Below are 23,173 nucleotides of genomic sequence, written 5' to 3'. Positions count from 1 at the left end.
ACCGATAAAACGCAACCCTACTATATTTGAACTCATCGGTGATCATTATTGTGTATATATTATTATACTGTCGAATATCGATTAGATGGACGCCGTTAAATAACGTACTATTTGACGATAAATATTTATTATTTATATGTACTTATGGTGGAGGCAGAGGTCACTCTATTAAGATGACCCGCCACGGCTGTGTATTTACTGCAACAGCACTCACGGCGATAACAGTTTAGACAAATCTCTACCGCCTCGGGCGACACGTATACTGTGCCTTGATATCGGGTTCGAAGTTTAATAATATGAATGAATAATATGACCAATTTATAAGGTATACTTTTAACTCTTTCACTCAACACATTTTACTCTATAATACAGTTGATATATTATGATATATCGATCGAATTGATAGTTTTTAAACGTTTTTTTACTGCTCTGATAATTAAAAACGTCAATGCTATATAGTAGTTAGAAAACAGTTAAGTACAAATATATTAAGTATTTAGTTATATCATAATTAAATGTTTGCTATGTAAAACTGTAGTTTACAGTATATAATCTATATATTAGCCCAACTAAATTTAAATATGAGATACCTACCCAACTAAGATAAATTATATGGTGCAATAAAAGGTACAGTTTGCCAGTTTACTTTGATAATTGATAAAATAAAATGGATAAGAAAAATGGAAATTAAAGCTGATACATATTACTATATTATTAGTGTGTCCACTGGATACAATGGAGTTATATCTCACTGCTTTGTATTTTTTTTAGGTATCATCTTTGTATTAAAATTGTTGTTACCCATTACTAAGGCCGAACAAAAATATATGCCCTTAAAACCTACAAAATATGTACCTATGTAGTTATGCTCAATAAAATTACCAAAATATGCTTTTTTTAAAAAAAACGATAATTATTATTTATTTGTAATATTCTATTTTAAACTAGATGATTTATTTATTTTATAATATTATACTGCCTTTATTTTATACAAATGTGTAATATTATCTTTATTTGAAAACCAAACAGAATTTTTTTGATAAAATAAACCAAGACTGGTGACTAAGATTTAACCTTACCTATTATTATTAATAAGTTGAATTATCCATACTAAATATATGATTAGTAAAAATTATAATTTTCAAAAAAATTTTTTTAACAAATAGAATGTATGATATTCTGTACTATATAATATTATCTGTGCTATTATAATATACGTTTCTGCAGCATTAAATTGATAGATTATGTACACGTCGTACTAAACCGTTATAAATGTACTACCTTTACTACTTATAGTTATGTTTATTGATTTTTGAGTATTAACAAAAAAACGAAGACTGATTTCGCGTATAAATTTCCGTCTGTCCTTAAAACATATTACCTATCCCGAAAAATACTTGGTAATGTTCAACATTTCCAAAATCTTAAAAAAAAATTTCCCAGTTGGACTACCTATTTAAAAACTATGGGCTTCGAAGTTCAAACTTATTTTAAGATACTCATTAAAATTATAAATTTATACTAATAAATAATAACTAAATATTATTAACTATATTTTATTTAAATTTTTAATTTTTTTAAAGTAATTTTAATACAATCATTGTAAGAGCATAATTGACAACTATATATGATTTTGATAAAATACACTTTATTTTTGTAAAATTTTTTTACGTTTATGGTTTGTTAAAAAGGTAATGTTGTTTGCGTTTATGGAATATTATTATATAATTATGTTTGTACTTTTAGGTTGTGTTTAGGTCATATTTTGCATTAATGGACTACAGCTAAACATAACTAGCAGAGTTTATATCAGACCTGTTTAATAATATGTACTAATTATTATGCCTTCTATAAATTAATATTTAATTATTTTTTAAATATTGAATAAATATACGGCCATCTGATGTTTAGAATAAATATAATAATAAAGAATTGTACCTACAAAGTTGTTTTTCATTCTTCTACATTGTTCAAATACAAGAATCCATTAAAATATTTTTTATTAATTTTTAATAATTTTTAGGTAAGTAATAGATGCTACTATTATTGTAAATGTATCGACTAGTAATATACTAGTTGATAAATTTACAATAGTTCAAGAAAAAAAGTGTAATCGTTCTATAAGTTGTAATATATATAAACGAGAAAATATAATCGTAATAAAAATGGTAATAAAACCAAAGTTTTACTAAAAACAACATTTAAAATAATAAAAAGTTAGTTATATGAATATATGATACAACATCTTTATAATATTTTTAAACCAATTATTCAATGATTTAATGGCTCGGAGATTTCTTTCTCGACTGTAATGTTTTGAAACTCTAAAAAAAATAATAATAAATTAATTCAAATTATAAAATTATAAAGTATCATGTAGCTTATAAATAAAAATATGAGATATATTATGTGGCACCTCTGAAGCAACATTATGTAAAAAGTAAGCTGTATCCTTTCCCGTTTGCTCTACCATTTTGTAGAAAAATCCATCAGTGTTTTTTAACAAACTATATGGATGGTCAAATTCAATTATTTTTCCAAAATCCATTACTAGTACTCTGTCAGAGTCCATTATAGTATTTAAACGGTGAGCAATTGTTAATACTGTGCAAAGTCTAAATTTATTCCTAATTGTATTTTGAATCAACTTATCAGTCCTGTAAATAAAAATTTTAATATAATTAGATACAGATAAAATAATTATATATATATATAATTAAATATTTTTAAATAAAATTATTTTTTTTATTACAGTGGATCGACATTGGCAGTGGCTTCATCCAATATCAGAATTTTGTTGTTTTGTAGTATAGCTCTAGCCAAACAAACTAATTGACGTTGTCCGACACTGAAGTTCGAACCACTCGCAGACATTTTCGAGTTAAGACCGTCGGGCAAATTCTCTACTACGTTTTTGAGTTCTACCTACAATAATATATAACTGTATAGTCCATAAATCATAATTTATTGAAAATCTTTCGACCAAGTTTTAATAAAATTTTATTATTTTTTTTTTTATGTGAAATTAACTAGAAAACATTATACTTCGTCTAGAGCTTTCCAAAGAGCATGATCTGGATATTCGTCAAATGGATCTAAATTTGTTCTCATAGTCCCAGAAAACAATACGGGTTCTTGAGGAATTATGGACAATTTAGATCTCAGGTCTTTGAGTGCCAATTCGTGTATATCCACGCCGTCAATGATAATTTTACCTTCATTTAGAGCTAATCTAAACAATGCCCCGATAAACGATGATTTACCTGCACCGGTTCTACCAACAATACCTATCTAAATAAACATAAAAAAATCATTATTTACAATTTAAAATCACACTACATCACTTACTTTTTCCATTGATAGAATTTGAATATTTAAATCTTTTAATACATAAGGTGAATTTAGACTGTAACGTAGATTAAAATTTTCGAATAAAATTTTCCCCGAATAAGGCCATTCTTTATCCGGCGATTGCTCTGTAACATACATAAATAATTTTCGTTTGAAATATTTGTTAGAAATTGTACAATAATTATTAAATTTTACCTTTAATAGGTTGAAGAGTATCTTCCTGTGGTAAATGTGTGTATTCTAATACTCTATCAACTGATATCAACTGGCATAGTAGTACTGTCGATTGTCTTACTCCCCATTGGATCCTACCGAGTAATGTTATCACTTGTGTAAGAGCTAATCCAACACTTCCCCCGTAAATATCTAAAAGTATATTTATAAGTAAAATAACATATTTTATAATTATCAACAGAATCATACAACTTTCAACTTACTGTTGTCAGTTATTAAAAAGCTGAATATAATAATACATAAATAAAATAAACAAACGATATCTATCCAAAATCCGAATCCGAAATTTAAACCTGTGTACAAATGTGAAGCCGAGGAATTTAAATCCTAAATGTCAAATTAAAATAAAATACACATTATTAAAATAACTGTTATAGTAGCATGAATAAAATAGAAGCTTTATAGTATATTTTAATATAAGTACTTGATGTTTGTCAAATTCTCGTGATAAAATATCTTCTGCTTTATACGCTCTTATTGTTGTTAAACCTTGTAATGATGCATTCATATGTGTTAATACAGGACTTCGTGCTGATAATAGTTAAAAATATAATATATTATATTATGAAGGTGAAATTGCAAGAAGTTGTATGAAATTATAACTTAAAAAAACAGCAAGAAAATTAATTTATGGCATAATGATTAAAAATATAAATTTTTTTTGTCCAAATTTTTGCTCAATATATTAGCCTTTTAATGTTTAGAGGACTATTTTTAACTGAGAATTCATATGTGAAAATATAGGTGTTTACTAAAAGGTTTAGTGTACTTCAAACATATTTATTATTATTAAAAAAAAAAATTGTAATTATTTGAACTTTTGTTTTGTATTTTAGATGGATTTTGAGGATATTATTAGCAGATCTAATAGTATTTAGGTCTAATTGTGATACATATACTTAAATGAATAAATTTAATATTGATTACATTTTTAAACCATTTTTTATTTACTTGTGCATAGGTATTTAAAATTGTATTAATGCATTTTTTACTTTTTAGTGCTCTATAAATTTATAAATACTATAACTATGAAACTTACTAGACGCTTCTAACCTGTTGACATTTTGTGATGTATAGAAATAATAAGCTCTAAACTTATAAATGATAAAACTAACAATAAATGATGGTATCAAAAGATAAATATTGGTCAATCCAATAATAATTACAGTCCCAAAAATAAACATGAAAATCTATTAAATATATAGAAATAAACGGTTAGTAATTATATGTATAAAATTTAAAATTTTTTAAATTAAACAGCATAAAGAAGAATAGATAAATTATTAACTTGTAAAGTATCCAAAAAAATATCTGGTAAGATTTCATCCACAGCTCCTAAGTCTTTTGAAAAGCGGTTCATTATATTTCCTGTATAAAAATATCATATATTTAATGTAATAACATGATAATTATGTACATATTAAATAAAAATACAATTACTTACCCGAAGAATTTGTATTAAAAAAAAACATAGTAGTTCTTATAATGGAGTTGAACATACGATTGTGTAAATTAATTGAGGCTTTCATTGTAATTTTAACAAATATAGCAGACCTAATTATCACTGATATTATCAAGGCAACCATGAATAAGGCATAAATTATAACATAGTACTCATGATAATTGTTTAACCATAATAATAAGTTGGATGATTCATGTGGCTCTGATGTACTATTATCAAATTTATTTTTTGGATTATTAAATGAATATACTTCCTGATTAACCCTGAAAAGTATATCACAAAATTTCAAAATTATTTATACGAGTACATACTTATTTAACATGATATTACCAAAAGCTAAGCCAAAAATCTCCACCGACAATCAGTGCTAAAATAACAATGCACATAAAAAACCCCCAAAAAATATTGTATGTACTCTCACAAGCAGTTATGTACGATATTAAAACATTTTTGGATTCATATTTATAAGACTGATATTCTGATTTTTCATTAGGTTTCTGAGTTAAGGCTTTAAAGTTGGATGATAAAATACTTTCGTTTGAACCAGGCTGTGATGAAATTAAGCGCGATTCGGCACCATCACTGTTTATATTGTTAGCTTCACTTTCATTTTCAATAGTTGTACCTTTTAAAGGGCCAAGTACTTTCGCAAAGTCAAAAATAGAGGTTTGGATATCTTGATAAGATCCTTCAATTATAATATTACCCTTAAAACAAAAATAAACATAATATAATGTTAATACACTAAGCTTAACAGTAATTTTAATATTATATACTTACATTATCCATTAGAACGATTTGGTCAACTTCAGATAAAAAATGTACTTGATGAGTAATAAGAATGCATGCTTTTTCTTTGAGATAGCCTTTAATCAGAAACTAGACGGTTAGTCGTGTTCATAGAATTAAATAATTTTAAAGTACACCTACTCACTTCTTATGCATTTTTCAAATAAATGCTTGCCAACTTTAACATCAACAGCTGAAAGTGGATCGTCGAGTAAGTAAATATCTGCTTTTTTATACACCGCTCTGAAATAAAACATTTCGAATTGTTAAATTTATAAATTATACTTAATTTTCAAATTTATATTTGCCTAGCTAAATTAATTCTGGCTCTTTGTCCTCCACTTAAGGTTATTCCTCTTTCTCCAACTATCGTTTCATCACCAAGTGGAAAATGTTCTAGATCGCTTTTTAGTGCACAGATATCAATAACCTATTTAAAAATCATATCGGTGAACTATATTTTAAATATCAAGTTGTTATAATTAGTATATAATGTTAATCCGTGTGTATTTACTTGTTTGAAACGTTCTTGGTCCATTGGTGATCCAAAAAGAATATTTTGTTGAATAGTCCCAGCAAATATCCATGGCTCTTGTGATGCATAAGAAATTACACCGTTCACAGAGATTTTGCCTTTGAAAACAGGCAATTCCTTTAAAATTGCTTGTATCAATGAACTCTGTAATTATTTTTTATTATCGTTTTATGTTATAGAAATTAGGTACAATATAATATATAGTGTTTATATATTTACCTTTCCGGCTCCTACTGGTCCAATAATTGCAACCAAACTTCCAGAATTTATTGTTAAATTAATATTTTCTAATGTATTATTAGTTTGAACATCCGTCCATTTAGCAGAAGTGTTCAAAATAACTATACCATGACTATTAAGACTATTAACATATTCTTTGTTGTTTTCAATGTCATTACAGTTATTTGTAATATGGTCATCAGCAATGAGTAATTGTCCAAAGACTTGTTCCACTGATTTATCAGATTTCAAATAAGATTTTTGGATTTTTGGATTTTTTTCTTCGAGTAATAAATAATGCTATATAAAAAAATCTATTTTTAGATTCTGAGAGGACTGTGGAGCAATGCATGTATTGGTTATAGTTATTTTACAATGATATGTGTATTTTTTTTTATCTTTCTTGCGTTTTGGAAAGTAAAAAAACTTTGATATTCAAATTTGTGAATGGTTTTTGGATTGAGTTGGTACTCTAAAGGGTCAAAAAAATCGAGAGTAAAAAAAAATGAAGGAACAACTGTCATTTTCACGTAAATTAAATAGTCGATAAATTCGATTAATTTTTTTTTTTGTGTAATTCAAAATTTAATAACCGTACTTACCTAAGTTTCACCAAATGATAATGTTAGAAATTCTAACACATAGTTTAATTTTTTAATTATTTTTATGCTTATTTATAATGTGTTTTTAATATCTAAAATTTGAATATTTAATAGAAGTTATATTACATTTTTCTACTTATTATGATAATAAAAAAAGTTTAGCGGAAACAGCATTTTTTTATTATGATCGTTTGAAGTTTAAATTTTTATAACATAGGATATTTTAATGTCAGTTTTAAAAATATAGCACAGTTGTACCATGAACATATTTACAGTTTATTACACTTTATAGCATGCTTATATTCACTCAATAGTCATTATAATTAAAACATAATATGGTGCCATTATTATTGTAAAAATGAAATGTTAATTGTATAATAAATACCATATTTTGACAACAATAAAATTAACCTTCAGTGATACAAATAAATAAATAACAATAATAAAAGAAAAACATATCATGAAAAGTGAAAGTAGTATCATAATCGTTTTTTATATCTATATACGTACATCAATTGAATAATAATACATCAATGAATTCAAATTTAATATATCCGTCGATCGTACGACACCTATTTTATATCAGAGTGGTATCCACTTGTGAATTGCTCATCTTTTTTAAATGTTCATAATTTTAAATATATAGGTGTGTATAAAAAATATTAAATGTCTTCATACCTGAATGCGTTTAATTGACACAATTAATTCTCCTAATCCCAACAAACTAAGAGAAAATTTAAATGCCATTGACGCATGCAACAAATTGAAGAAACTTGTAAGGACGTAAACCTGTGAGCAAATAATAAAAATAGAATAGGTTTATAGTGTATTATATACATATGTACAAATTACAAGTATACATAACCCAACTGTGAACTTACTTTACTGAAAGAAATTCTATTTCCTAATAAGACGTAGATTAAAATGGTAATAAATATTTGAAATCTTGATTGAATTACTTTAAATGATATCCATATGAATCTAATAAATGTGGCTCCTTTAATTTGTTCAACTTCTACTCTATAATAATCTCCACATAATATAATACTTTATACATTGAATATAATATAGATAATATTATCAACTCATACATACTTTCTTGCATATTCTATAAGATTTCCAAAAGGTTTTTCCCATGTGTACATTTTGATCACTTGTATTCCCGAAATGATTTCGTTCATAAATCGTATTCTTTCATCAGTGTTCTTTGCTGTTTGTAAACGGAATTTCGAAATTAATTTTCCCATCCAACCTGAAATTGAAAAAAGTGGTTTAACTATAGGTATATAACTATATGTTCATATAATTAATTATTTCTTTATTTAAAAATACCTTGTAAAGGAATAAAAAAAAGAAATGTAGCTACTCCAATTAATGAGGACACACCAATTTCCTGCCACAAAAAATATATGCCTATTATTATTTGCAGAGGTCCAATCCATAAATAATGTATATGATGTATCGCATAATCGAACCGATTTACATCATTCGATATCAAATTCATCACTTGTCCAACGGCAGTTTCACCAAAACTTTTATGACTTATGCATAATGTCTACGTAGAAAAAAAATTAATTTATTATTCTTTTAGTAAATTAAAGTAAACAAATTAGGGAAATTCTGGAAAATAATATTCACGTTGTTTCCCACATCTAAGTACATAATACAGTATTACAGTGGAAAAAAAATGTATAATATGTATAATATGTACTGTTGTATCAGATATTAAAATTAACATATTTACATATAATTTAAAGAATATTTTGTAATAGGTTTACCTTTCTGTAGATTAAAGAACAGCAAGCAACTCGTGCCTTCATTGTTTCGTTCATGATTTCTTCATATGTGTAATAGAAAAGGATAATTGTCATGAGTATACTGAATACTAAACCTGATGAACATAGGTATGCATATTTTATATCCGTATCTTTTGAATGATTAGGATTAAAATATGCTAATAGTTCACCAATTAATATAGGTTGAGACATACTGTAATTAAGATATAAGCGTATACAATAAACATAGATATTAAAATACATTATACTTAAGGGTTTTTACTAGGTATATTAATAAAATAAACATTAATATAATTATATATTAGTTTATTTAATGTTCAGTATAATGTATCGATTTTTCATCGAAGTTTATAAAAAAAAAAAAAAATGGAAATCACATGCCTATAAATATATCTTAAAGTGTAAGAATATTTTGATAAAGTTTAAAGTATCTACAATTGTTTATTCTCATATTACACCAAAAAAGAATAGTCGATTTTGTAAAATTAGTTTTTTTTTATTTTGACCTCTTTAAAATACAAATATTTACTACCAGAAACCACATCATTTTTGAAAATTTAAAGAATTTTATCGATTACCTAACGAGTATGTATACACACACACAAAATAATACACATAATATTGTAAAATTGAAAATTCATCGTTTTGTTCAGAATTTAAATTGCGATTTTTGAATTTACTTCTTGTCGTTGCTATTAACCATAATTATTTAAATATTTACTTCACAAATAATGTTTTCTTAAGTTATATTTAAATAATTAACATAATTTATCTTTAAATATATAATTAAGTCCAAATTTGAGCATTAAATGTTTATATAAAATAATTGCCTTTATATGTGTTATTAGATTTTATGGATTAAAAATGAATTGCTTATGAGGAATTTTGTATTTAATTTCCAAATTTAGATTTAACAAAAAAAAAAAAAGTTTATGAATTTCTAACTGAAAATAGTTTTCGCGATTTTTATTAATTTTGAATGAATTGTAACATAAAACGCGTGTAAAACAAATTGTATGACTATAGATATTTGATATTTTTTTTTAAATAAACTCGACATCATTGTCGAGTCAAAAATTCATTGCACTGTTCTGAATTTAAAATGCGATTTTTGAATTTACTTATTGCAGTTATTATAATCATTTAAATAACTACTTTTACAATATGGCTATATGCATGGGAATTTAGTAATAATATTATAGTATTAATTCATGCTTATAAAAATAAATATTTTTCAAACGAAAAATAATTTTTGTCATAATGATATAAAATGACATAAATTATTTATTATTTATTACTTAATCTTAAGTAATGGGATATTAAAATAATAATTTACCTACTAATACTCATAAAGTATAATTTTTTATATAAATATATTATCATATATTTAATCTAAAAATTAAAAAAATAATTTTACTTGAAAATAATTTCGGTTATGCAAAACATTAATCCGTATAGCATTAATTTAGCACCAAACATTCGTAGCAAAGCTCTCAACAATTTTGGCTTTCGATTCATCGAATACGCATTGGCTAACTCTGATCTCCATATCCTAAAGTCAAAATTAATATCAAATGATTTTAAAGTATTGATAAAAATCTATGTGGTTGATTATAGATTATTGTCAATTTACTTTTCCAATTTATCGCCTAATGTTGATGATTTTTGGTCGTCTAATGTCGTATACAAATCCGTTTCATTTAAATCTCTGAGTCGTCCTATCTTTAATAGATTTGAAATCCAACTATAAATAATATATATAATGAGCATACTTATTATTTTTAATTTTTTATAAAAAATTAGTCTTAGAACTATACAAATATATATTTTTTTAAATAACATTTATTGATTTGGAAAATAAGAGTTAAATAATTTTGGTAATTAACAGTGTACGAGTCTACCACAAATCTTACAGTTGTATAATACTTTAAATTTATATATTATAATATATGTTTGATGAATTGTGTAATACATTGTAGATTCTAAGTAGGTAAGGAAAGAATTAATCAACATGTTTTTTGAAAATTTTATTTAGTATTGGTTAATTTGGGAGTCAAAAGTTAGAAAAATTATTAATATAATAACACAATAATATTGTGGAAAAGGGCAGAAAATAGGAATATTTATCCTTCAGTAGTAATAGACAAATTGTATTTCTATACTATTGCTACTATGCTTACAATACAAACATGACGTGTACATAAGAAATACTTTAATAAAATTAACACAGATTGAGTTTGGTCACTTTTATATATCATATACTTATAAGTGAGATTTTAAAAATTGCGATTTACATTTAAAAATAACAAATCGATGTAGCAATTATGTAATATTGTATAATCTTTGTAATATATTAATTATATTTTAAACACTGCCCTTTAATTGATAATTTATATAATTTAAAATTACATTTGTTTAACGCACATTGCTAATAGCTTTTCAAAACGCTCAAAGTGGCTTTGCCAGTATGTCACTATATCTGGTCCTTTGTTCCTACAAATTTTAACTGAAAAGTTTTGTCTTCATATTTTTCCCTGATAAAATGGTAGTGAACATTTATATTATGTTATGTTCGTTTGTGAATTTCTGGGTTCTTTATAAATCGAATAGCTGATTAATTATTTATATATAATATTAGTTGAGCTTATTCCCCAGTTGTTAAGCTGTGAAGATTTATTAACCAAATTGTACCTTTAATTGTCTCACATGCTGCGATATATTCTGCTTCTGTTGATTATAGAGATATATTTTTTTGTCTCAGCGTGATATACATAAAATGACTGACGATCTTAGTTTGAATAAATACCCTGATTTTGATTTAGGTGTTTGTATACAAATGCGTAGTCTTCATAATTATACATTTATAATTTTAAATTATCAAAATATAGACCATAATTTATTGTTTTCTTTATATTACGTAAATTTTTTTTAAAATTAGGTTTCAATGTGCCTTCTTATCGATTAGTTAAGAAACCACTAACATAATTAATCGAATTTACTATATTTGATCTCGTTATTTGAGATAAAAACAACATACCTACTTCCTAGTTCCTACTACTTGTCGATAAGGAAATGTTTTATTTGTTTGGTCTGATATAGTTTTTTCTAGATCAATATACTATCGGACCTACTTATTAGTGTGGCAATATTAATTTTGAATTATAAAATTGTATATTTGTATTAATTACATTATATTATTTGTGTATGCTTATGTACGTCGGGATGACTGGTGACTACAGACTTATCGTCAGTTACTCAGTTGTCGTCCGTCGTCGGTAAAATAATATTCGGTGTTTATTAATTGATGCGTGGCACTTAATGTTTCTTCTTTTTCCCATACGCTTTACGTCCATACACATCCCATGTTGTCTCCGATCGGATTACGTTCTATCATTATGTATACATGACACACACACACACACATATATATAATAAGACTTTATAGTATTGGTATCGATAATTCCTTTGCATCGTTTAAATTAATTTTTTGTATGATATTGTTGTGAATTTCAAAGTGAATCATACCGAAGGATGAAGTTAGAATCAGAGCCGTGCCGTGGAGGGGCCTAGGGGGCATGCGCCTCGGGCGTATGGTTTAAAGGGCGCCAAAAAAAATGAAATGCATAATGATAAATAAAATATACCCTTCGTATGGTCATCTTACGTCACAATTTTAGTGCAAAAACAAAGTATTCTTTTATTTTAATTTTTAGTTAAGGTAACAACAAAAAGGAAAGTGTAAACCTCCAACTAATTACGTATTAAGTACGAGTTGCCAGTCCCAAGTCTGGAAATAAGTGTGAGGGCGCTTACCTTACAGTAGTTATGTATTATAAACTTGATATTGAAAATAATTAGAAAAAAAAGGTGAATTGGAAGGGGAAATGTCCGACGGGAAAATTAGTCTAACGGGGAAATGTAGGACGGGGAAACAAGGACGGGGAAATGTAAGACGGGGATATGACCATAAACCTATATATAAATATGTATATATTATGTATAAGTAATCATAGCTCGCTACAATATTAATTACATAATTGCTCTGATTAATAAATATTGAACTATCTTTTAATCAATGAATTAGTTTAATGACACCGTTATCATCTGAAATTCCGTTATGGGCGCTGTATCAATTCGTTCTATCAATTCTTCATTTTGTGCAGCTATTAACCCGTCGTATACAAAAATAGCTAAAATACTTTTATTATCCTTTAAATATTATTTGTGAACATAAAAGTATCTAGATACTAGTTACTAGATTTTAAATTGAATTTACATAAAAAATTTGTAAATCTAGTATTTCAACATCTTGGTGCTTGTTTTAATCCATAAAAACTTTTTTTTAGTTTAGACATACGATTTGTATTAACTTTATACCCTATTGGTTGTAATATTGTAACATGTAGATTTATTCTTTCAAAGCTTTGTATAGAAATACAGTTTGTATATTAAATCGTTTCAAATTTGAGATTTTCATTCACTGAAATTGATAATATACCTAATCCTAATTGATTCATAACGAATTTCTGGAGAAAATGTTTCTTTATAATCTATAAATCTATTCCATATTTTTGTGAATACCCTTTTATCACTAATCTGGTCTATTAAATTTTCTGTCTAAGTTATATCACGTAAATCGGTTTGATGCTGTTCCTGTTGTTGATTTACTGTATCGATTTCTTGTAGTTCTATTTTAATATCTTGATCTGTAGTGGATTATCATAATACTCTATTTCTTGTTCATTAAATTCATTCTTAAAAATAATATATTTAAATACACTTTTATTGTTTTTACCTGGAAACCATACTCTGTAGCCTTTAGTATTATTGTTATATCCAACATTTTGGAAGTATTAAGGGTATTTTTACCCTTTTTGCTTTTAAAATGAGCATATACTTCATTTCTAAATATTCTTGGATGATTTAGTTTTGGTTCTTTGTTAAAATAAAGTTCATAGGTGATTTACTTTTAACTTAACCTGTATCTGTTAAATTCAATGTATATACAACCGTATTAAAACTTTCTATCCACAATGATATATCTAAGTTTTTTTATTAAATAATTTTATTGTTTTTGTAGCCTTAACTATAGTTCAATTATCTCGTTCAATTTTCCCGTTTTGTTCTGGCGTGTATAGAAGTACTGTTTAATGACTATAATTCCGTATTTCTGTAAAAATCTAATTATTAACGAATTCCAAACCGTTATCAACTAATATTTAGTTTTAACTTACATTTTTCATTGATTATACTAATATTTAAGTAATCTTTATTAATGCATATTGATTAATAAATAAATTATTAGTATATACACTATACACGTTAACACTAAAAATAATTACGTAAGTTAAAAAATGTTTCTTTTTGATTTTTGTTTAGCTAACGATTTAATTATATGTTTAGTTGGTAACGAAATAAGAATATTTAATCCAATTGTAAACATTGCTAAAACTTTTTAATATTTCTTCTTATTTGTGTGATCTTAAGTAAGTTTTTACTTGTTTTAAATATGAAAAATAACGTTCCGTTAAACACTTTGCTATTAGTGTACACATAAAAATGCGAATATTAATTATTAATGTAAGAATACAATTTGCATAAACCTGTTTCTCTAAGTAATTTACAAATTTTCTTTGTTTTTGATTTGAACTTAAAGATGGAATGTATGAAAATTATTTTCTAAACATTATTGCGATATATTTTTTGTATATTTTTTGAAGACCATAACATTGCATTGCATTTTGGTGATTTTCGAAGGAAATAAAATCGCAAATTAAGAAAGTACACACACATTATGTCTATCTTCTAATAAATTTCTTAAGTAGTCTAAAATTACTCTGTATGTTTCTACTCAAAATTGATCACTTTCTTTCAATTTTAGTTTTCGATTATGATATAAAAATAAATCTATTCAAGAAAGTTGTTTGGAATGCGGTTATTGCTGCTAAAATACGCCCGATACTTGATACCAACCGTCTGGCATTATCCAACAATGACTTTTTTTACATAGTATATACATTTCAGATATAATGTATCTAAAATTAACCAAGTTTGACAAGTATATTATATAAGATATACATTTTTTTTAGGATCTATTCAAAAGAGAAAATTAAATTAGATCGCTAAACATATTTGGGGTACTATAAATTGTTCACTCTAGGCAGCCTATATAGGCCCTCCGGCAATTAAGAAATACACCTCTGACAATAGTAATATGAATACATTTTTAAATATTCTTAGGAAATTAAGAATATTCAATTATTAAAGTTAGTACATCGTCACCGTTCAATATCGCTTTTTATAAAATAAAATAATTTATCATTTAATTCAAATAAAAACGGTTCCGTTATTAAAAGATATTAAAAAAAAATCAGTCTAATTAATAACTGACATTTCCATATTTTTAACTTATACGTATATTTAAACGACAAAATACACCAAGGTAAGTTTATAATTTTTAATTAATTTACCTATGTGTGATGATTTCAAAAAAATTTGCATTACATCTTGGGTTGTGAGTGCGTTCTACTTTACTATCTGTCCTTGGTATCTCTCTGAAATAATAAAAGAGATAAATATAAATTGAGTTGGTTACTAGTTAATATAGATTTAATTTATGAATAAATTTGATCACTTACCTGTACATAATGTATATGGTATGAGTATATAATTCGTGTTATGATTTATGATGAATATTGAGTTATAACAATATTATGTTTTATTTGTTAATATTATATCGTGTACTTTGTGATGGCGTTAATATTTTAAAATAATAAATATATTATTTCGGTTACAATATATTAGTAGTATAAACTATACGCGCACACCGAATGTCAAGTAACTGAAATTATAAATTTATAGCACACTGATATTTTCCACTACCTAATACCAGTTTTATTGGTACATATTATAGTGTATACATATAGTATCTTATCTGTAATCACTATTTGTAGTACATTCATAAAGACAGTATACAGGATGAACCAATCATACATCTAATATAAGACCGGCGTTAAATAATATTTGTGAGGGGATCTGGAATGAAATTCATAAATAAGTATAACATAAGAAATATGTTAACTCAATGATTAAAATTCTTACATATTATTTACTTTACTATAATTACCTTCTATGTACAGTCGTGATATATAAAAACAATTGTGATTACGAGTAAAAACTTTGTTATACTTCAAATCATAACACTTGTTATTTTTTGTATTCATTATATCAGAAGAAAATTTTTATATATCACAAATAAATAAAATACAGTACAAATAATATGTTTCTTAGATTTATTGTTACATTTAATAAATTAAACTCATTAAGTAAATGTGAACAGATTAGTTGATATATAAATTTATATTAAAAACAAACTTATAATATTAAATTATGATAATTTACGTATAATATATGATATATGATATTATAATATAAAACTTAAAAGCAGGCATGTCATCTGCATACACTGTTATTTTCCTGTCAATACTCAGATAATATATTGACATATATTAATCTAGACATCAAGAACCAAACACCGAAAGCAGTTTATATAATGTATGTAAATATTGAATTTTTTTAGTTATATTGCTCTATAATTAAAATAACAATTTATCTTCAATAAGTATTAGAATATTGGAGTGAATCATTATATTACTATTGAATTCTAAAAGTATAGTATACATAGTATATAAATATAGTCCAAGAATAAAGGAATTAGATAAATACTGTGAAGAGTTTAAGACGTCGTTAATTTCATAAACCATAAAAAATAGGTTTTAACAAAATAAATTGTTTTTTTTTTTTTTACTTAATATTAATAATTATGGTTATTATATAGATACCCTATAATGTTGTGATGTATTCATACTTTTCATCCATCACAACGTCAGCATTTTTTTAATGTGAACGCGACGGTCCAACACTAGTATAGGTATTTACTATATATTTTAAAAGGAAAATCAAGTTTTAATTTTTTAAAGCCAAATTTATATTATCTATTTGGTTGTACGATCTATCATTATACGATTTATTCACACTAAATAGACGTACTACTAAATATTTCATCAATTATCTTATTAATAATATTAAATATGAAAAATAACTATAATATGATAACATATTTTGTAGAAATTTGAATCATATATTATATAATACAATTTTTTTTTTTATTAATACAGAGGAGGGGGGCGTTTCAATACCAAAAACATTATCTGATTACGCTAATGAACTATATTAACAATAAAAACAAACATCAGTTTTTTTATTCTTTATTTTCGGAGTATACGATAAAAACGATTCAAAAGGTATAGTTATATTGTTCTAAAAAGGATAATATTAATAACCATTAAATTATATACATATATTGTTATTACTTATTAGTAATTTATTTGTCTATTAGTAATACAAATTGGTTGAATACATTTTTGCTAAATACAAACGGTATTTTATGTTATACAGTAGTTAATAATTACTATTTATTATAATATTACTTCATATAAATATTACTAGCTGTTATTAAATTCCAAGTCATTACCGATATAGATACTATAGTCTTAAGAATAGTATGAAATACTATGAATTGTTCAGTGGTATAAATAGCTTGAAATAAATCTTATTATCTTGAAAATTGCATTATGTATAGTAAATAATAATATACGTGGTGATGAAGTTACAAATTTTTTGGATAACAATAAAAATATCTAAACATTTTATTTTTAGTTTCAATATTCATTTTCTTTGAAATTTGAACTTTAAATATGATGTGAAAAAATTGTAACAACTTGTGTGAAATTGTTGATGTTTATTTACAAATTGTTGATTTTAAAAACTAAGAATGTATTCTATTATATTCTAGTAAAATGTATTAAATTTAGGTATATTATAGGCGTTACATTTTATATTAGTATAACCATATTCAAAAGTCCTAATGAAATGTGCCTCTATAATGTCTATTTAATATGATTAAAAAACTACAAATTAACATTATATTTCCATTAAAAATTTTAGCATATCAATACTACGATTTCAATATTTTTTAAGTGCACTAATTTGTAATGCTTTGTTTTATCAATAAGTAAATAATTTGAACTTCGGTCTATGGTCAATTATATCAAATATTAGTTGAAAAAAGTATTTTCTCCACTTCTCTAAAAATTAGTAATGTAGGTATACCAATTAACAGTTAACATATGAAATAAAAGTGATTACTGAATATTAACTTTTACTTTTTAGAATTTAGTTCGAATTTGTCAATAATTTTATATAGAATACCTTAATAGATAAACAATTAACAAGCCTCTTAATTAATTAAAGAAATTCAAACTAATACGACTTCCTCACTATAATTTCAAGAGATCTATGAAGACATATTGGTACATTGATAATTGGTCTTATACAAACGTATACATAGCGAATTTGTGATTAATATATGTAGTTATAATTTTGAGTAATAAAATTACCTTGAGTGAATTGACATTATTATACTTAAAAGAAAGAATATTATCTGTTTTTATTGATTTTTTACAATATTTTAGTTTTTAATTAATCATTATAAATTTATAATGTATGGCTACATGAGTATGTAAAATATTACATTTTATAAATTTTCATAATTCACTAAATATTAAAACATCGTAAAGAATCCAAAAAGAAAACAAAGATAACGAAGATAACGTACTTACTTTAGAATTTTATACTAGACCAATTTACTCTATGATGATTATTGATTAAAGCATATTATTACATAAAATCGGAACTGCTGAACACTAATTTGTTAAGTTGTAAGTTTGTAATACAGAAACAACACATCATAATATGCAAGGTAGAATGTGGCATCATTATTAAATAATTATATAGAAGATATCCAATAAGTTTGGAAAACTATCATTAGATTAATTGGGACTAATAAACGACAATATGATTTAACATTAATGAGTTTGTTAAATATTTGCATTATGAATATACACCAGTGTTATCTGTTGTTATTGCTCCTGCAACATAGGTATTGAAATATGCATATCTACAGACATACAGTAATTAAGAATTTGTTTTCAAACTTATTGAACATCTGGTATATATATTATTATTATGTTATATATTATGGTGGTGTCTCGTATTTTCATTGTATCGACTATAATTATGTACGTTATACATATATACGCACAAATAACCACTGCACGAACAGATACCAGAGTTAATACGGTCAGTAACTCAGTAATCGATAAGTCATCATCAACATTATACTATATTATAGTATAATACTATAGCAACGATCTTTTGACATTTGTTATCAAATTTTTAATCACAGTACCTATTGAGGTGCTCGAGGTATATACACATAGATAATACAGCAATAACAATATAATACGGTACAATGACTAGGACTATGTTCATCAATTAAATAACACAGGCTTTAACATAGTTTTATAAAATTATTGTTGATAATTTATTATTATTATTATTATTTATCATTAGGTACACATTATATAGACCAATAGACCGAATGTGAATACGTTACGTACAAAATTATAATAATATATCAATTAATTCAACGTCGACGGATACAAATTGTAATGTATTTTAATCGGCGGCAGCTGATACTTATTATAAATTATAATTTAATTCTCCTGGGCGATTAAATCAAACGTGTAACAATAATTATTGTGGGAACATAAAATTATAATGCGATATTGTCATGAAACATTACCGGACTCATGGTCTAGTTAAAACGGTTTGCCGGTCGTGAATCGGTTGATCATGTCCAGGCCCCAGATCGGCTGGTCTGCCGGTACCATGTGACCGGCATCCCTGACCAGCAATACGGTCAGCGGATCGACCGTGGTCGCGTAACCAGCCACGAACGTCGCGTTTTCGTTGCCCACCCGCCAAATGGTTCGCGTCGCATTCTGTAACCGATCCGAGCCCGACCACTTCAACGACTTGACCATGTTCATTGTGCCGCGATAGGGCACGATGATGTCCAACTGCCCAGAGTACACCAGAACGCGGTACTGGCCGGCGTCCAGTAGGGCGGCGAGCCACGGGGCTACCGACTGCATCATGTCATTCGCCAGGTGGTGTTCGACCGTAGTACCGTTGTTAAACGGCTGCTGGCCCACGTGCAGCGCTTCCCGCATGAACGGCTCTTGCACGTACTTCTCCCAGTCGCCGTACGGCGTCGGTTCTCGGTCCCACAACATGTTGAAGTAGTACCGCATGCCGGTTAGGTTCTGGAATAATGACGGATACGGATAAACGTCTCCGTTTAACAGCTTGTCGAACGTGCTAAAAGCGCCCTGGAAGTCTTCGTTAAGGATTTGTGCACGGGCTAGGTTCTCCAGTTTATCCAACTCTTGTTTACCATAATCTATGATGATACATAATATTAATAATAAAATAATATAATACGATAGTATAATGTCAGGATAATCATCATTAAAGTAGAATTAGATCGTGATTCTGTAATATTAAGTATCTATATAATATTTGTTTTGAGATCTTGTAGATATTTATTATTAATTCTTTTTTTTTTAGCTTATTAACATAGTTTTCCTAGTGCGATGTTTGAATCATAAACCTCCTAATAATGAACTCAATTTTAAAAAATATTTGATTATTTGTATACTTTTCTTTTTTTCGTATTTTTCTTTAACAGTTACCTTAAAAACACCTTTATTTTACTCATATTTTAAAGTTTTATCGTTTTATATAGTTTGTATAGCTGTGCTATTATTAGTACAATATTTTTTAAACTTTTAATAAATAAATACAATTATTCTAATTTTATATTTTTAACTGAAATATATTATTAACATTAAAGCATGATAAAAATAATATAGTTTTTGACTTTTTTAAAACGACTCGATACTTTTTATTACGGTATATTATAGAGGTATACGCACAGCCGTATATTTATAATGTAAACCACGGTAGATTATAGTCTATAATTATAGACTACAATCTACCGTACTTTTTATATTTAAAAAAATATAGTAATAATAAAAGCATCTAAAATAAATAATTTTTAAGGATATTTTTATAGTGTTTCAAATACTCAGTCTTAATTATGACGTACGTTATATTATATGTGTACTATAATTACCGTCGACGAACCCGTGCTGGTACAGGTATTCACTGTATATCAATTGGTTGATGGGATCGACCAGACCGTTGCCGATAGCCAGTCCCTTGAGGTTAATCTTGACTTTTGCTCCGGGGTTATTCAAATGGATGGCGTACGACACGGCCGGCACGTACTTACCCGCGTACGACTCACCGGTCACGTAGAAATCGTTGTGCTGGTACTCGTGGAACAGCGTGAAGAACTGCACCAGGGCGTCGTACGCGTTGAGACCGACGGACGTCTGATTGGCGCTGTATCCTGCTTCGTCGCCGGTGAAGCTGTACCCCGTGCCCACCGGATTGTCCAAGTACAACATCGAGTGGGTGGCCACCCACGTGTGGTTACGCAGCTTGAGCCCGTGGGTCTTAGCCACCGAGAATGGACCGTGTTCGTCGAACACGGCGTACAAGCTTGACGCACCTGGGCCGCCTTGCAGCCACAGCATGACGGGTGCGTCTTTAGCGCCACTCATGGCGGGGAAGAACCAGAAGAACATGTTGGAACCGTGCGCCTTGTCCACGGTCAGGTAACCGGAGTAGCTCTCGATGGCCGCCTTCAGGGGTTTCACCTTAGACGCGGCTCGCGCCTCGTCGATCCGGCCCGCCTGTATCAAGGGCGTCAGGTATAGGGGCCCGTCGCCAATGCCACCATCGGATGGCACTGCTGTGGCTGTCCGACTGGAGGCGAACAAACAGAGGAACGCGACCAACAGTGGTGACGCTAACATCGCTGCCACAAAACGCATTGTGGTCAGACTATAAAAACACGTCTTGTTACTGCGAACACACTGTATACAATATTGTATAATAATATAATATAATGTATATAATATGCGGCGATCTGATTTGACGATATGCGATCTGAACTCGACTCGGCGAACGACGTGATTTATTATTATTATTGCCGCCGCAGGAACGACGTTCGATATTGTCGGAACTTGGCAGCCGACTGATTGACTGAAAACCGATAAAACACAATCCTACTATATTTAAACTGATCAGTGATCATTGTTGTGTATATATTATTTAATTAAATTATTATTAAACTGTCGAATGTCGATTAGGCGGCTGCCGTTGAATAACGTACCTTTTGACGATTAATATAATATTTATTATTTATATGTACTTATGGTGGTGGTAGAGGTCATTCTATTAAGATGACCCGCCACGGCTGTGTATTTACTGCAACAGCACACGCGGCGATAACAGTTTAGACAAATCTCTACCGTCACGGGCGTCACGTACACCGTGTCTTCTTATCGGGTTCGAAGTATAATATGACCAATTTATAAGGCACAATTTATCATATAATACAACTTATATATGATATATTGATCGAATTGATAGTTTTAAAACGTTTTTTCACTACATTAATAATTAATAACGCCAATAATATATAATAGTTAGAAAACATTAAAGTAACATGTATATTAAGTATATAGTTATTACTTAATTAAATGTTTGCTTATATTAACTGAACTAAATGTAAATAATATGACTAATATGAGTTACCCACCCGACTTTGATAAATTATTCGGTGTTAATAGGTACAGTTAGCGGTCAAACTCGTTTGGGCCATCTACTTTTGGTCTAGGAGTAGTGCAGTACAGGCATGTATACTGTACACTTTTTAACTGTGATAATTGGTAAACTATAGAGTATAATGGAAATTAAAGCCGATACATATTAGTAGTGTGTCCATTGGACACAATGGAAGGAAGAATAAGAGTTATATCTCACTCCATTGTATTTTTTTAGGTATCATCTTTATATTAAAATTGTTATTACTTATTACTAAGGCCGAAAAAAATGTATTTCCTTAAAACCTATAAAATATGTATGACGTATGTAGTTATGCCATATTACAAAAATATGCTTTTAAAAAAAAAACAACACGATAGTTAATTGTAATATTCTATTTTAAATTAGATGATTTATTTATTTTATAATATTATACTGCCTTTGTTTCATAAAAATGTGTAGTATTATCTTAATTTAAAAACCAAACGAAATGTTTTTGATAAAAAAAACCGAGACTGACGATTAAGATTTAACCTTACCTATT

The 23,173-nt window shown here is 27.1% G+C and overlaps 2 protein-coding genes across 2 annotated transcripts; both read right to left on the bottom strand.

Moving 5' to 3' along the window:
* Window positions 1-2,132: 2,132 nt before the first annotated feature.
* LOC132928600 (ATP-binding cassette sub-family C member 4-like) lies at window positions 2,133-15,840 on the bottom strand. Its single transcript, XM_060993393.1, has 26 exons — window positions 15,627-15,840; window positions 15,459-15,542; window positions 10,622-10,732; window positions 10,406-10,540; window positions 8,971-9,181; window positions 8,525-8,747; window positions 8,288-8,444; window positions 8,074-8,212; window positions 7,871-7,981; window positions 6,591-6,890; window positions 6,351-6,515; window positions 6,145-6,266; window positions 5,982-6,079; window positions 5,828-5,913; window positions 5,378-5,754; window positions 5,030-5,310; window positions 4,874-4,953; window positions 4,625-4,775; window positions 4,010-4,116; window positions 3,789-3,912; window positions 3,547-3,717; window positions 3,349-3,476; window positions 3,046-3,291; window positions 2,753-2,925; window positions 2,417-2,657; window positions 2,133-2,324 (listed from the first exon to the last, which is right to left on the bottom strand). Exons 1-26 carry the CDS (start codon window positions 15,632-15,634, stop codon window positions 2,280-2,282), a joined length of 4,074 nt encoding a protein of 1,357 aa, XP_060849376.1. The 5' UTR covers window positions 15,635-15,840; the 3' UTR covers window positions 2,133-2,279.
* A 3,565-nt stretch (window positions 15,841-19,405) lies between these two features.
* Window positions 19,406-22,138, bottom strand: LOC132928601 (venom serine carboxypeptidase-like). Its single transcript, XM_060993394.1, has 2 exons — window positions 21,089-22,138; window positions 19,406-20,353 (listed from the first exon to the last, which is right to left on the bottom strand). Exons 1-2 carry the CDS (start codon window positions 21,852-21,854, stop codon window positions 19,710-19,712), a joined length of 1,410 nt encoding a protein of 469 aa, XP_060849377.1. The 5' UTR covers window positions 21,855-22,138; the 3' UTR covers window positions 19,406-19,709.
* Window positions 22,139-23,173: the final 1,035 nt, after the last annotated feature.

Source organism: Rhopalosiphum padi, chromosome 4 (genome assembly GCF_020882245.1).
Source record: "Rhopalosiphum padi isolate XX-2018 chromosome 4, ASM2088224v1, whole genome shotgun sequence".
NCBI lineage: Eukaryota > Metazoa > Arthropoda > Insecta > Hemiptera > Aphididae > Rhopalosiphum > Rhopalosiphum padi.
The sequence above is the reverse complement of the archived record's forward strand: the minus strand, read 5'-3'. Positions and strand labels throughout refer to the sequence as shown.

What these genes read in the sequence shown, in the direction of transcription:
- LOC132928600 (XM_060993393.1), bottom strand. An exon ending in TGTCAATTAAACGCATTCAG is followed by an intron (nt 6,891 to 7,870) that starts GTATGAAGACAT and finishes TTTTTTATATAG; the next exon opens with CATTATTTATTACTCGAAGA. An exon ending in TTTTAATACAAATTCTTCGG is followed by an intron (nt 4,954 to 5,029) that starts GTAAGTAATTGT and finishes ATTTTTATACAG; the next exon opens with GAAATATAATGAACCGCTTT.
- LOC132928601 (XM_060993394.1), bottom strand. Translation starts at nt 21,854, where the DNA reads ATGCGTTTTGTGGCAGCGATGTTAGCGTCACCACTGTTGGTCGCGTTC. An exon ending in CCAGCACGGGTTCGTCGACG is followed by an intron (nt 20,354 to 21,088) that starts GTAATTATAGTA and finishes GTATCATCATAG; the next exon opens with ATTATGGTAAACAAGAGTTG.